The sequence below is a fragment of the Bemisia tabaci genome, chromosome 1 (genome assembly GCF_918797505.1).
Source record: "Bemisia tabaci chromosome 1, PGI_BMITA_v3".
In the NCBI taxonomy this organism is placed as follows: Eukaryota; Metazoa; Arthropoda; class Insecta; order Hemiptera; family Aleyrodidae; genus Bemisia; species Bemisia tabaci.
This window is the reverse complement of record NC_092793.1, coordinates 91,846,633-91,862,350: the sequence shown is the minus strand read 5'-3', so window position 1 is coordinate 91,862,350 and position 15,718 is coordinate 91,846,633. Positions and strand designations below refer to the sequence as shown.

Below are 15,718 nucleotides of genomic sequence, written 5' to 3'. Positions count from 1 at the left end.
GACAAAATAAAAAAGTTAGCTAACTATAAAACACGGGACTTGGGAAACAATAAGGAGCTTGCCCTACCGGTCAAATTCTTAAATTTTTGCAATTTTTGAATACATTCAACCAAACTCTGCCATACATTATGGAGGATTACTGTTGATAATGACTATGGTTAGGAATCAAGGAGGACACACAAAAAAGCATCGAAATTGATAGACATCGGGAGACTTACGAAGATATCTATTTCATCAGAGCCAAATAAATAGTGCTGAGTGTCTTTTGTAGAGTTTGTATCACATCCACGCACTTCCGAGTCTTGACTTGATGCAGCTGGAAAAGATTCAATCTTATGCTTTGACAAGCGTGTATCTGCAATGTTCAGCTCAAGGCCTTTTCCGCTCGTTTCATCAGAAATTTTCTTGACAAGCTTTACTTTGTTTTGATCTTTCTCTGCTGTGGATAAAAATAACGTCTGGATAAATCCGTGTAAAGCCTGATTGTTTGGAAGTTTTCCTTCCAATAGCTGAATAATCTCCGCTCGATTTTCCACCAGTGATTTAAGTGGGAAAACTATACCATCATCCAGATTAACTGACTCGATTCCTGCATGCGTTTCTGTTGAACCGGATTTACACATAAGAGCACTTACTTCATTATTGGTGCAGGAGCAGTCTTCATTTTTTATTATCGAATTAAATGAGTTTACTTCCTTGTTTAGAGCATTTTCTTCAGAATTTACTAAGACACTGACAGCAATCGGGGCCTCTTTCTCTAAGGCAGCCATAGCATGAGGGTTGGCATCATCACAATCCACGTCAGCAGGCTCAACGCTCACAATCTTAGAACAGACAGTTGTTTTGTGTGCCCTGAAATCAGATTCAACTCTGCAATCGATAGTGGGATCGATTTCTACATTTTCGGTTTCATAATGTTTTACCTTGCATATTTTAGAGTTTGGATTTTGAATCTCTTTTATAGGTGCATCACTGAATGGAGAGGAAGATTTTTTTCTGTCTAAATTTAAAGATGTTTTAGTTTCGAAATCACCCGATGGAACGAAGCTTGATGGTTCAGTGAATGTTAACGAGGGCATTGAAATCTCCTTTACCGCAACGTTCATAGGTTTGGAAGACATAGGATTAGGTGAGGATCTTCTTTCGACTTTAGGAAAACGGAGCTTTGACTTTTTTTTAGATTTAATGGTAAGATTGGGTACTTTACTTCTGGTTACATTACCTTTTGCAACGGGTTCCACATTTAGCCTGTTTGATTCGGTGGTTGATGTTGCACCTGACCTTCCTACCACTTTACGAATTAAAAAATTTGGTCTGGGGATATTAGAGGCAAGCTTTTTGGTACGCATATTCTCCTTAGGTTTTGTCATTTTTATTGGACTACTTTCCTTAATTGGTTGATAATCTTTACCAGAATCGTCAGAAACTGAATTCTTTCTGTAATTATTGACAGAGCTTGATGGTTCAGAGTCAGAATGTGCTTTAGATCTAATCTGATTCACTCCAAATTTAGTTCCGTTATGGCTGTTTATATCCTTTCTGTCAACAGCCAGAACTGTACCTTCAGTATTCTTAATTTCTGTAGAAGTTTCAGAGGCAATAAATATCAAATCTTTTTGAAATTCTACGCTGTAAGTATCAGAGGTTGGCACCAATTGTTCATTTAAGGACTCAGTTTGTTCTGATATATTGCCGACCGATTCACTTTCATCGATTATCATTGAAGAACTTTCGTAAAATATTTCAGAGTCGGAAAATTCATCTGCCTTTCCTTTCTCTTGCTTGTGTAATGAAACACAATCGACTTCATGGGACTTTGATTTGGTGAGGATTTTTACTTCTTTATCTTTTACGTCATTATCTACTCCAAAATTGACTGTTTCATGAGAAACTTCCATGTACAATTGAGGGATAACTTTTTCACGATCAATATTTGAACTTTTCAAATTAGTAGAGGCACCATTCCTAAAATGAGACTCCTTTGCATCATCATAGTAAATTGTGGATAAATTAATTTGATTCTTGCTGACGTTGTTGACATCAGCATTTAGCACTTTAATATTAGTATCACTCAAATCACAAACTGACACAGTTCGGTAAGGTTGGAAATTTGACTTTAAAGCGTGAGAGAACCCTTCTTTGGCATAGCTTTGCCGATTTTCGGTTGGCATATTTTTCTTCTCTATGCCTTGACTTTCAGGTGCACTGGAAATAATGAAATCAGTAGCACCTTTTAGCGATGAAAGAGGTAGTTTGCGTATCCCAGTGTCAGAAAAAGCTAGATTTTCCAGTAAGTTTAATGTTGAGCTCTCCTCTTCTACACCTTTCTCAATAAGATTTTTGCAACACTTTTGTTGCATACATTTTTGTGGACCCAGTTTCAAAGATGCACTGAGAACATCATCATTATGAGAAAAGAAGTGAATATTTTTCAATCCCTCCATGCACTCTGAAAGTTTCGACTGCTCTGTTGATGGATCATTAAAGTTCAGCTTGCTTCCTCTTTCCAATTCTGCATATTTACTGAGATTGTAATCCTGACTGAGAAGGCCACTCACCTTTTTTGAATTATTCAGTCGATCAATTTCCGAAGATGATTCCGCATTTTCAAAACTATCTGTAACAAAGTTTACACTAGGACCATGAGGACAAGTTCAGCTTCAATTCTATAAGGTACTTTATAAAGTGTGTACAATTCTCATTAAAGAAAATACTGTTTGTGCACAGATTGATGAAGTAGCCATGATAAATACAACGCTGTGTACGCCTGGTAAAAGTAAAACATGATGACATCATAATGATCACCGTGATCAGCACTCGGACGTCGTTATAATTTCATAATGAACATAATAATGTCACAGCAACATCACAATGGCCATAATGACAGAGCACATCCAACACTTTATCATAGTGACAAAAACAGGGTCAGAAAGACCATCAGTGTGACATCGTTATGACCAGGGGAATCACGGGCGACCGTCATTGTGACATTGTTATGATTGAAACAGAGTCAAAGTAAGAGTCAGTCTGACGCTCTTACGACTGAGGTACCTATGTTGCTATGCTCGTGGATGTGATCAAAACAGTGACTAATTTACCCAGAAGGTAATCAGTATAATGATGGTGCTTAAGTATAAAACGGCAAACAAAGAAGTGCCAATTTTTGTGTATTTTCCGAGCTATATAAACTATTTTTTTTCTTTCAGTTAAATTATACCTATTAATTATTCGTGCTACATTTTTCCTTCCCGTCATGCTTCACGTCGTAGAACAATTTTAATGATTTCATATTTTTCCTTAGATTTACAAAGGTATTTATCCCAATTCTTTTGTAATTTATTTTTCAAGAACTTAATTTTTCCCTCTTACTCCTCAATCATAGCTTATTTAACTACATTTTTCCACGTTAGGTAAAATGCTGGAGTACAGGATTCAAGTTTGAAGAATGTTTTTGCCAGTAACCAAAAGATCAATGTTTGATCAAATACTATATTTTACCTTACAGCACATGTAGCACATTTATTGTCAAGTTTATGGTCTCCTCCCTCTATGTCAGGTAAAGAAGAACAACATACTTATCTTGATTACCGTAAATGTCCAAGGTCTCCAGTAGCAAACGTTTAATAAGTAATATTTTGTTAAACAATTTTTTTCCTTCACTACGCATCAGTAGGTAATGCATAACAAAAAAAATAATAGCCAGATCAACAGGAGATACTTTCTTCCACCTTAAATGGATATGAAGCATAAATGAGAACGTGCTCATGTATTAAAAATATACATTGTATCAGCTATACCACTCTGATGGAAGGACAATGGCATCACAATGATCTCACGTCATAGCAACAACACATTGATAAAAAGATAGCGACATCACTATGCCTTATGAAACAAATGTAGAGTCTCGGATGATCGTCATAATGACATCACAGTGACAATTTCTGTCACTATGACGTCATAATAACCGTCATTTAAACAATGTGATTCGTAAAGCATAGTGATGTCGCTATGACTAAAAAGTCATTATGTTCCACTTTTACCAGGGACAAACGTCATGTTTTTCTTGTATTCTTTTCTAAAAGTTAAGTGAATAGGTTCCCCCTACCCCAAACAAACCCGGACAGACCCTGTGCTTCAAAAAATAAGTTACCGAATGAGCTGAATATGGTTTAATTTGTAGGTTAGAGTAATGAGGAATGGATTAAAACCGACATTTTCTTGCCTGAACAAAAGTTGCTCAAGTTATTAAAGTTCGAATAAGAGTTGTAAGTACCTAAGGCAACCGCCTAGACTTTCTTTTATTAATCATTGGCTCTGACAGAGATTTGCTGCTAAAACTTGACGAAAACCGGGGTTTCCCAGCCTTTAATGTGGCTTGTCTGCGCTGACTGGTTGTCGTAAGACTCAACACCTGACCATAATTTTAATTTTCCGTTTTGAGGTTTTATCCTTCATGTGAGTATTTTTTTTTTCACACGCTGATTCTAAGACCATCCGAAAAGTAAGGCATCAACTTTGTATCTTTCGAACGGAAAGAAATAAATTAAATTGGTAAAAAAGTTCATGTTAAGCATACTAATCTTTAAAACAAACCCAAGTCTTAGGAAATCGGCCATTGGTGGGAGGTTCAAGAGAAAACTTTATTTCATTATGATACAACCTCCTGTCACCGCGTGCTCACCTCCGACCTCCGCATGCGCAAATAGTCGACTACCTCCTTCCATCTCCGCGTAATGCCGCCAAGCATCACACCAAGAAGGACTTAAAAGGTTTTATTGAAGTAATAATACAGAAATAAACTTATAATAATGAACTTGCAAGCAAGAAAGTTTGCTCACTTACCGCTGATGGACAATTTTGAAATATCGCCACTATCATTATCCACGCCCTGGGAAGGTCCCCATATTCTCATCAAAAACGGCTTCAACTGACTCTTATTCAATTCTCTTGAGGCAGCATTCAAATCACCATGATTTGCTGTTAACACTGTAACGATGTCTTCACGAGAAAATTCTCCTCGAGAAACTAATTCAGAATACTGGAAAACATAAAAATTGTACAATAACCACACATGGCAAGAGAGCTATATATACAGTTCAACAAAGAGCAAATATGTCTCTATCTCACGTAATCTTAGAATGAAGATAGCTACAAATGGGAAAGAGTTTTACCCAGTGAAAAGCTTGCCGTCTACCTAGTTAATGGTCTGGGCTTACTTCTGTGCCATCGGGAGAAAGTTTCTCCGATGGCACAAAAAGAAAAAAAACTTCCTTACTTTTATAGTACTTCACTTGATATGCTTAGGAAGGTACTGGCAAACTTGTCTTATTCGAACATATTTCTACCAAACGGAACTAAGTAAGCGCCAAATTTTCAATTTTCAGTTTTTATCGAATTTGGATTCTTCATCACCTAGGCAACTCTGAGGTATTAGTATGTCCCTAAAAAATTCATTTCATCTCGTAGGAGTAGCGAATGAAAAATCGTAAAACGGGAAATGGGGGATGACGAATTAAATCAAACGAAACTGGGTAAACGTGGTTCTCATTGATTTAATGCGCTGACCAGGATACCGCGTTCTGTCAAACAGAAAGAGCTTGATGCAAAAACGGCTTTTTTTCGCCCCCCCCCCTCCCTCTGGAATTTCTTCAGACTTTGTCTATTGATTACTCATACTTGAGCGCTTCTTTTCTCAAATTTTCAGATCCCCAAAAAATTTTGGGGGGGAGCTAGGGGGGGCGGAAGTCAAAACCTGTGAACCTCGATATCTCTCGAACGAAGAAAGAAATCGAGGTCCGGTTTGGACGAAAAATCGTCTAAAATTGCATAATTTAAGATTCTAAAGGTCGAAATCCCGATATCACATTTTTAAGTCAACATATGTGCTTTTTTCCAGTTTTTAGGTCTAGAAAATTTCTTTTAAACGAAAAATTTACAAAGATCTCAATTTTTTATTAACCCTATTTCTGGAACCCTATATCCTGGGATAAATCTCCGTTTTCGTCGATGGATTGGGATGAAACTTGGTTTTCAGAGGTTTTTTGGAACGAGAGAAACGATTCTGGCATTATTTTTCCGCAAAATTTTTGTCCTTTTCAAAATGGCGGCGGTCAATATGGCGACCTTGAGCGGCAAGAGAATATATTAGGCTGCTTATCGGTGAATTTGAATGAAACTTGGTATCAGGGGGCATTTCGGCATGAGAAAGATGAATGTGTCATTGGGTTTTTGAAATTCTAAATAACTTCAAAATGGCGAGGAAAATGGTGGAAACTTGGTATTACGGACGTTAACGGGTGGATTCGCATGCTGCCATTTTGAAAGTATTTGACATATTTTCTTTTTTCATTTGAGTCATATTTTGTCGAACCAAAAACCAACAGGACTCAGAGTTCCATTCGCATCCAACCGTGAACGTCCGTAATACCAAGTTTCCGCCATTTTGCAGATGTAAAAGGATTGATAAGCATAAAACTGCATTTATCCCGTTTAATCTAAATTCACCCTAATCCAGTAACATTCATCCTTGCCGGACAAATAATTAGATTTTAAATTAATTGAATTTTGAATAAATTAAATGTGTCGAGTTTTATGAATTGAGATTCAGATAAAAAAAATCTGATCACACATTGGTAGGTTATAGGTTATGTTACATTTTTTTGGTTTACTGGATCAAGGATCAAGACCCCCTTCACGCTCTTCACCCCTCACCATAAATTGTGCTGAAAACTTATCAAGTGGATTGCCGATCTCTCCAATAAAAAAAATAAAAAAAAAAGTTCAATACTTTTCCTCCTCCCTCCCTCTCACGTTTCTAGCTATTTTTCAGTTAAGTTTTCCAAAGGATGCCAGGATGCCTGTCTTCCCTACCACCATGTTTTCCTCAGAGCAGGTAATATCCCCCTTTTCAGAGGTGGCGCCGTGCTTCTCCGCCGAAACAATACATTTTTAAACATTTGAAATTCTATTTTTCTGCATTTTAAATATCATTGCTACCATTCTCACTCATGTGTTACCTTAATTCCCCCCCCCCTCTACTCATGTTTCCACATATTTACATTGTATTTATGCTTTTACATTATCACTTATCGCCTTATCACAAGAGGATTTAACTTGATCCATCTTGATAATGTCGTAATGAGGCTGATGAAATTAGATATTTCTGAATAAATCATGATAGATCATCGTAACACTTGCATAGTCATGGTAATTTAATATCTCCAGTGTTGTTCTTGCCCTCCTTCCATGATTTTGTCCGGTTCTAATGTAATCCTCCTCCCCCCCCCCCCCAATAAAAAAAATTTCAAAAATGCGTTGGTCCGTTTTGAATTTCAATTGTATTTTTGTACTAATATCTTTAATTACGACATTGAGTGTTTTAACAACGCATCTGTTAATGATTTATTTATCTATTTATTATGGGGCGGGACGGGGGTGGCGGATCTGGCTGAAATGGGATGTAACTCGGAACATCGGGATCAAATTGAATACATGCAGAACAACCGGCATAAAATGGTATAAACTGAAGAACGTGGGAGGAGTGTTGTTAAGAGGGGGAAAATGAGCAAGGGGATATAAGTTGAATAGCGGTATCATCGTAAAATTTCCCTGTAACTCGGAACGCATGCATTTAAAAAATAGCATTTTACCAAACAGGAAAAGATTACATTAACGCCATTTTAGTTCGCCTTAAATTTCAAGGTAGGCAACACGAGTTTCCACGTGGTTGAATGGCGGTATTGTCGTCGTGAAATGACAGTTTGCCTTCAATTATTAGTGTAGTCGACACAAGCTTCCACGTGGTCGAAGAGTGGTATCATCACCAGTGCAATAGACGTTCTCTGTCTGCTAATTTGTTTCTATGTCATGCCAGGTCCGCGTTTGTCAGTAAAGTAGTTGCTCCTCTTGACTATTCTCCATTAAGCTGTTTTCATTTTTTTTTACTTCCCGTCCGAGCGCATGAGCATGAAAAGAGAGATGAGGATGATGATTATGATGCTGATGCTAATCATGATCATGAAGAAAAAGGAGAACAACGAATGGTGCAGAACAAGAAGAGTGAAAGAAAATAAGCTAAAATAAATTTAGAGAGAAGAAGAAGATAATGAAAGTGGGAGAGCTTCTCTGTCAAGAATTTTTTTGGGACATAAGATATCATAAAAATGGGTGAAATCTGTACCGAAATAGTTTCAAGGGACATCTACCCATTTAGGTGTTGGTAAATTGCACTTCAAATTCAATTATTATTCCTTTTAAAAAATCCACCGTAATACTGTGTTTTACAGGAATCGGTCGGATGAGCGCCGGAGATAACTTTTGGGTTACATCCTCCATCTTGGATTTTCTATATTCTGAAAATTAACTCTAAAATCACAGCTTTGGTCCAAATATACTGTAGATTAAAAAATCTCACACTACCCAAAAGAGATTGAACGGGCGCCAAGACAGCAGAAAATTGCACATAGTTCTGTGTTTGGTAGAAATACGTCCACTTTTGGTCCATTGCCTTCATGAAAAGTAAAATACAAAATACCACAAAACTCAAATCTATATAAATAAAATCGTTGGGAGTTTCACTGTAACGCTTATTTCTGGAGTTCTACCGGACCGATTTCAACGATGCTTGACTCTGGTGAAAGCCCTTGACGTCCCGATGTCCGTAAAACTTTCAGACTTCCCAATTTTTCAGCCTCTTTCGCTCGAGACGCTCTTAAAGCCAAATCCACCCCCCTCCGACCTTAAGTTTCCGAGAGTTGCGGTATGTTTCCGTTGTGGCGCCTAATTTGAGAGATCTACCGGGGCGACTTTTACGATTTTTGGGTCGACTGGAAGCTTCTAGCTTCCAGATGCTCGCAAAACTGTCAGACTTCCAGATTTTTCAGACTATTCTTCCTGAGACGCTCTTAAAGCCAAATCTACCCTCCTCCGGCCTTAAGTTCCCGGGAATTGGCGTATGTTCCTGTTGTAACGCCTATTTTGAGAGATCTACCGGGGCGATTTTTACGATTTTTGGGTAGATTGAAAGCTTCTAGCTCCTAGATGCTCGCAAAACTATGAGAATTTCCAATTTTTCAGCCACATCTGTGTAAACCGCTGAGAGATGCAAATAGACCCCTCTCCATATTACTACTACACAGCCTTCACCCAACGCCGAAGGTCAAACTCGGACTCTGTCTCAGCACTGCTCTGTCTGAATAAAAGGAAGCCGCCACAGCTATACGCGGTTCCATAAAACTGTCGAAGCGGCGCGATGACATGGGTTTTCCCGTCCTTATGTCTAACAACCCTCGAGACCGAGACTGCCCGCAGCCTTACTGTCTCATATGTCAAACAAAATCTGACCCTCAAAATTTAAAGACAGTAAACATGCAATTTTTTCTATCATTCGGAAATTTTTTTTACAGTGTACATTTTTCGATTCGCGGTGAAATTTTGAGCAGAATGGTGGTCAAACTAATGAAAATACATGATACTACGGTAAGATCGGTACCACAACTGCTGCATTTATAACTTGCTGAACGATATTTCCGTTACTTATCATCATATCACGACGAAATTTAGTTCATTGTAATAAACTTTTTTAGTAGAACGTAAAACTGAGAAAGTTGAAATCGAACCCGATGAGAGAAATTTCATCAATTTTTTTGGAGCTCCACTAGGCCGAGCAGGAAGGGAAAAAAGGATGACGAATTGAGATCTAGTGCTGCCGCCTGGTCTCCTGACTCATGTCCAGGCCCAGCTATTCTTGAACGCTTTGACGAGATTTTGTCGGCAGACAAGTCAAAACATGATTTTCCGACCAGGGAGCGACATCCAAACTTCGCGCTAATGCTCTCATTGTATTTTTATTGGAGTTATGTCCGAATACTTTGAAAAAAGCTGAAAATGGTCTCTTTTTTAAAGCGCAGTGTTTGCAATTCTGCCCTGCTAAGGAAGAACGACTTATGAACATTCGAGAGTTGCCAAATTTTCTTCGATAAAATGTTTATTTTTCAGGAAAATTATGAATATTTTCCCCATGAAATTTTCAGACGTTTTAGATCAAATTAAAAACAAAATTATCCTAGAAATTGGTAGACAAGCATTCAAAAATTTTCCTGAAATTTAGTGGTTTTCCAGGGGAAATTTGGTATCGTCTGAAGACTCATACGGCGTTCTTCCTTATCGCTGCAGAATTATGTTCGTCCCTCCCGTTACCCCTACATCAGCCACCTTTATCGAAGAGCAAAGGAAAACCGTGGGAAAAAACAGGAAACAAAATGTTTTCAGGACTGAATTGCTTCTTCTGAGTTGCTCCGAAAATCAGTCTATTCGTGTACGCTGCCAACTTAGCTGCATCCTGCATCTCGAGAGCAACACAGATTAGATTTCGAAATCTCGCGACTTTTTGAGAGGTTGCCCATCGCTCATCTGCTTTCGTCGGATACGTTCTTTTACGGTTATGTTAGTTGATCAATGGGTACTTACTTAACAATATCTGCTAAATTTTTCTTTCTTTTTTCACGGAACATTTCCGATTTGTGAGTGTCCGATACTGAGTGATACTATTTTGCCTCTGTATTCGCGAGATACGTTCTTTTGCGGCCGCACCAGTCGATGAATGGATATTTAGCAATTTCTATTCATACTTTCTTTCCTTTCCTTTTTTTTACGGAATATCCTCGGTTTTTTAGTGTCCAACCCAGTGTGAGGCTATTGTACACCTGTTTTCGCCAGAAACGTTCTACACAATTTCTACTCAATTTTCTGGGTGCAAATGTGCGAGATTGTTGCGTCCTAGGCATGAAATTTGTCTCTTTCTAGTGCGTCTACTAATTAATGAGTCTAATAATTTACACATTCAAACAATTCACTCGAATTTTTTACGCAGAATGTTCCTTGAGTGAGTAGCTAACGACTAGGAGGAGTAACTCCAAATTTACATGTATTTTGCCGGTCAGTGCCGAGTAACCGAAAATCCCTCTTTTATAAGGTAATACGTTTTGTACCCCGTTCGTTCATAAGTCTGTGGCTTTGGCGTGGTGTTGGCTGAAGTCCTGGAGGACGCCAGTGAGCTACTCCTACTGGCCAATACCAAGTGCGCAGGGCTTACATTGTCATATTCCGGAGGGACTTCGCCTTTTTTAACTCACAGTTAATGCCCCCCCCCCTCCCCGAAGAAAAATCCCTTACAGGAAAACTATCCATAATGCTTCCTGGCAATTTCACGTAATTTCGTTTTTCTTTTGAAAATTTACAAGAAAGATCATTACGGAACTGAAAACAGGTAAACTAATTTAGGAAGGAATGCCTCTCGTATTCATGTATTCAGAAAAGAGTTCTTATTGGATTACATTACTTTATCATCTTTTTGCATTTACGGCACGGAATACGGCTCGCTTGCGAGCCGTAAGTCACTCGCGAAGCGAGTGACCGGGGGTCCAGGGGGCGGAGCCACCGGCTAGACGCGAGGCGAGCGAAGCGAGCCACCTCGGCTAGTTAAGAATATAAAAAATATGAAATAGAAAAGGACGTGTTTATAAACTCTGGAATAGAAAGAACTCATAAACCGGTTTCTCCTCCACTCCCCGCTCCCCTCCCACCGCGCACGCTCACATGCTTCCCGCCGCACAGTGGGACGAAATGGGTAAAACCTCGGACATGGGGTGTTCTCATGTTTTGCATAAAGATGTGATGGAATGTGTTCCTAAGGATCCATATTTTATGAATCTAGTGTTGGTTTAATGATTTTGTCAAATACTTTTGCCCTCTGGACTCCTGAAGTTGACATTTTCTGTAACGGCCGATTTTGCTGTGTTTTCTAAGGTTGGTTTCCATACCTGCCTCTTCGAGTGGCAGCAATTGACACAAATATGAATGCTTGGATCTTATTCTAGGGTGTATGAAGAACATATTTCACTATTAAAAAGTTAAATTTACTCAATTCTATACGTTGTAATGTTTGATCAAAGATGACCCTTCCGAAAATAAGAAAATAAAAGTTTGAATAGACTTTTAAAAATTTCGCCGCATTTCGCCGTCCAATCATGCATAAGGCGTGTTCCAGTGATCCCTCAGGATGAGGAATCCGTCGTATTTGGCTGCCACCAGCTGCCACTTTGAAAGTTACATCGATTTTTGTCCGAAAAAGTGAGGACGGAATTCGCTGTTTCTCTACATCTAGCTGAATTATCTTGGCGTCTTAATACACTTAGTCTGATTTTCATTTTAAAATTTGATGTACTTACAGTATTTTCATCGTAGAATTCAATTTTGACCTTACTTTTGGCCATTTTTGGGCCAAAATTCATCATTCGAGAGGTTCGCGAACTCGCGATCGAGGCGGGGAAACAGAGCTGTTTTTGTTTTTATCTTATGTGATTATTTGGCATTTTAAGGAGGAAATAAAAATGCTGAATGTTCTATCAATACCTTTGAATGAATTATTCATCATAGTAGGGGTTACACCTCCTGACCACTTTGCAGCCCAACATCCCGAAGCGCTTGGCGCTGCAGGCGCGGTATAGATAAAATCCTATACGAAGCGTTGGAAGTGTCCCAACTGATCCTGAGATAACGTGATTCGTGATATGAGATGGACCGATTTACCGTGCAATTCAATCTCGTTGACAGTGTTGATCGTTTAATTCTAAGTTTCGTTTATAGGTTTTGTGCCCTGCAATGGCTATGTATTAACTTAAATTTGTACAAAGCAAAAAAAAAAAAAAAAAAAAAAAAAAAAAAAAAAAAGAGGGTAACGGTAATACGATATTTTTTTCATAATGGATATAAAAACATGAGCATTCGTTACATTTAGAGATCCTAGTATCGATAAAAATAGCTTCCTTTTGTCTTTCGATCGAGCAATTGAATTATAAGTCACATCAAATTTTTATTCCTCAATGAAAGTATCACAGGAAATCAATAGTTGCAACATGAAATGTCAATCGGAACAGATAAAATCTCTGCGTAAATTTTCTTTCTGCATTCCGATCGATTTTTGAATAAAATCCTTCAAAGGCACGTATGCATGTGATGTAAAAAAACCAAAGTAAGCTCAAAAATTGGTTCTAAAATGAAAGTATGATCGTGCATCAACGATTCAACACGTGCTTTTTACCAGAACGAGTTAATTCTATCTTCGAGTAACTTTTCTTTTCTACCAGAAGTTAAAAAAAAAACCAAAGTAGTGTAATTACGTCGACATAAAAACAATTCTAATGTCAAAAATAAATTCAGCGTTCAAAATACCATGATTGCAACAGGTTTCAACACGAAATTCCGACAAGAATGAGTAAAATTTATCTTTGAGCAACTTATCTTTTTATGTTTCCGCCGAAAGTTTGAAAACCCCCAAAAATCGTGCATTTGCGTTAACATATCAAGAAAAGTAAGGTCAGAAATGAATTCTACGATCAAAATGCCACAAGCCTATGAAGTTTCAACACGATATGCCTACAGGAACGAGTAAAATTTATCTTTGAGTAACTTATCTTTTCACGTTTCTACTGAAAGTTAGAAATAACCCCCAAAATTATGTATTTCCGTCAATAAATCAAGAAAAGTAAGGTCAAAAATGAATTCTGCGATCGAAATACCATTAGATGCCCAAGTTTCATCACGAAATGCCCATTGGAACGAGTGAAATAGTCGAAACAAGTTGGGGAGCAAGGCGATGACCGGGCATTCCTATGCTTCGCTCCACCGTGCGCCGTCTCAAACCAAGTTTTCCCTAACTCTTGATGATCTTAACGATATCTGTACATCAGAGGAACAAAGCGCCTCTGGAGGCTATATATACCTGAAATATAAAATACAAAATACCACAAAACCATCAAACAAACAATACCATCAAATTAAGAATATAAAAAAATATGAAATAGAAAAGGACTGTTTATAAACTCTGGAATAGTACTGGAAGACCTATTACTTGAGTAGTCTTACAGTTAAATAAATACAAACTTCAAGTCCATGATCTGCGGAAAAGTCAGACTAATTTCGGTAAAATTGTAAACCTAAACTCACTTTCTTCTGCCGTTGTTCTATGCATTCAGTGACTGCTGCCCAGACATTGCCATTATGCATCCTCAGTGCTTCCATTGCTTCATTAGTAGAAATAGTGCCTATTGTATTTTCCTTCCGTTCATGGCCATAATTTGTTGCGAGTGTCACAACGGTGTCAATCATGTTCTGCCAATTGTCTATAAGCCATTCCACAGGATCAGTGTCCCCACAGTGCGTCAACGCAACGCCTAGATCCTCAGTGCTGAAATGATGCTGCTGAGCCTCCTAAAGGTAACAGAATATGCCTTCAGCTGATACTATCTGGAGCATTCCTTCTCTTTTGAAACGAGGGAGGGACTTGGTACTTGCTCAAACGATGATCAGAATAGGTACCGATTTCAAATTTTGAAAGGAGGGGTCGCGATTTGGACCGAAATCGGCCCCTCCTCGGGATCGGAAAATTTTAGGATATTTTGCAGTTGACGATAGGTAATGGAGGAGATATCCCACGCTACCCTGAGAGTCCACCTTTACATATATCGAGACAAACTTTCTATGCAAAGATTGGGAGCAAATAGATACATTAGCATAGGGTTGCGTGTTTTCAGTTTTGGAGTCCTCAAATGAAAAGGAAACCCCCTGTTAACGTATTTGATCCACTTTTTGCATACAGAGTTTGCCTTTATATGCAAATGGACTCTCAGGGTAGCTTGGGAAGCCTCCAACTATTACGACCTCAACTTTGAGCGTTTTTTTTAAGATTTAGAGTGGATTTCAGAAAAAAAACCAGTGGCACTATCGTGTTTCTCGCAAAATTTTTCATAAGAAAAGGTACTAAAATCGCGAACCCCCCACGCATGCAAGAGCTCTATTCGAGAAGAACACGGTTTTTTACAAATGGCAAATGGAAGTAAAAAATGCACTAAGAAAGGTGGGAAAATGTTCCGAAAGAAATGAATCGTCAAAATCTCACGGCCTGGCCTCCTTATAGCCTTCAACGGACCAACATCACGACACACCGCCACCGCGACGCCGCCATGTACCTATCTTCCTTTACGAATTCCACCGCCGCGCCAGCTACGATACCGTGCAATTAATATCCCATTTACCATTTTAGGTTACCCAAATTTTTTGCACTTCTGAGTGAACTTTTCTCTCGATTGCCGTCATTAGATAAAAGTTAAGAAAACCTATGTTTCAGTCATAAGTGCACTCCTTTCGAATGGCGCACTTGAAACCCCTTAGACTTACTCATTGCATAAAAATCCACTGAGAGAGGAAGTATAAAAAGAAAAGATTTCCAGCCAAAGTGGAAGCAAAAAGTACATTTCGACTGACCAATTCAATGAATACCCCTGAAGCCTGAGTACCGAATTGACGAGTAAAATAGGTCCGGGTAAGTGGTGGAGTTCCGTTTTTACCTTTCCAGTTATTTGTACTATAGTCATGGCATGAAATATTCTTGACCTTCAAAGAGAAATATTGTGCCAATCAAAAATAAACAGACACAGGCAACATGTGGGAAAGAGTTGAAAATTAGGTGAAGGCAATGGAATATCGATAGAGTCAGATTCTTTAAACGAAGGGGGGGAGGGGGGAAGGGTCCATCAGGCGATTATGCACGCTGGATCGTAACTACCCGAGTGCCGACGACGTGTGATGCGGGGAGGCGCGGAGGGTCCATTCAATTGAATGAATAAACCGCAGGCACCATTACGATCGTGTTGTCCATGAA

The 15,718-nt window shown here is 38.6% G+C and overlaps 1 protein-coding gene across 10 annotated transcripts in view; it reads right to left on the bottom strand.

The window, feature by feature from the left end:
* Window positions 1-15,718, bottom strand: part of LUBEL (Linear Ubiquitin E3 ligase) — a 197,029-nt gene that overhangs the window by 84,659 nt on the left and 96,652 nt on the right. For 9 of the 10 annotated variants that reach the window (XR_011900886.1, XM_072306495.1, XM_072306497.1 and 6 more), the window contains 3 exons: window positions 14,005-14,268; window positions 4,843-5,038; window positions 219-2,617 (listed from right to left, as the gene is read on the bottom strand). Coding sequence is in view for 9 of the 10 variants with exons in the window: in XM_072306495.1 (XP_072162596.1) it covers window positions 219-2,617; window positions 4,843-5,038; window positions 14,005-14,268 (2,859 nt within the window). In the remaining variant the exon portion in view is untranslated. The remainder of the gene's footprint in view (window positions 1-218; window positions 2,618-4,842; window positions 5,039-14,004; window positions 14,269-15,718) is intronic. The other variant, XM_072306500.1, reaches the window with a different exon arrangement.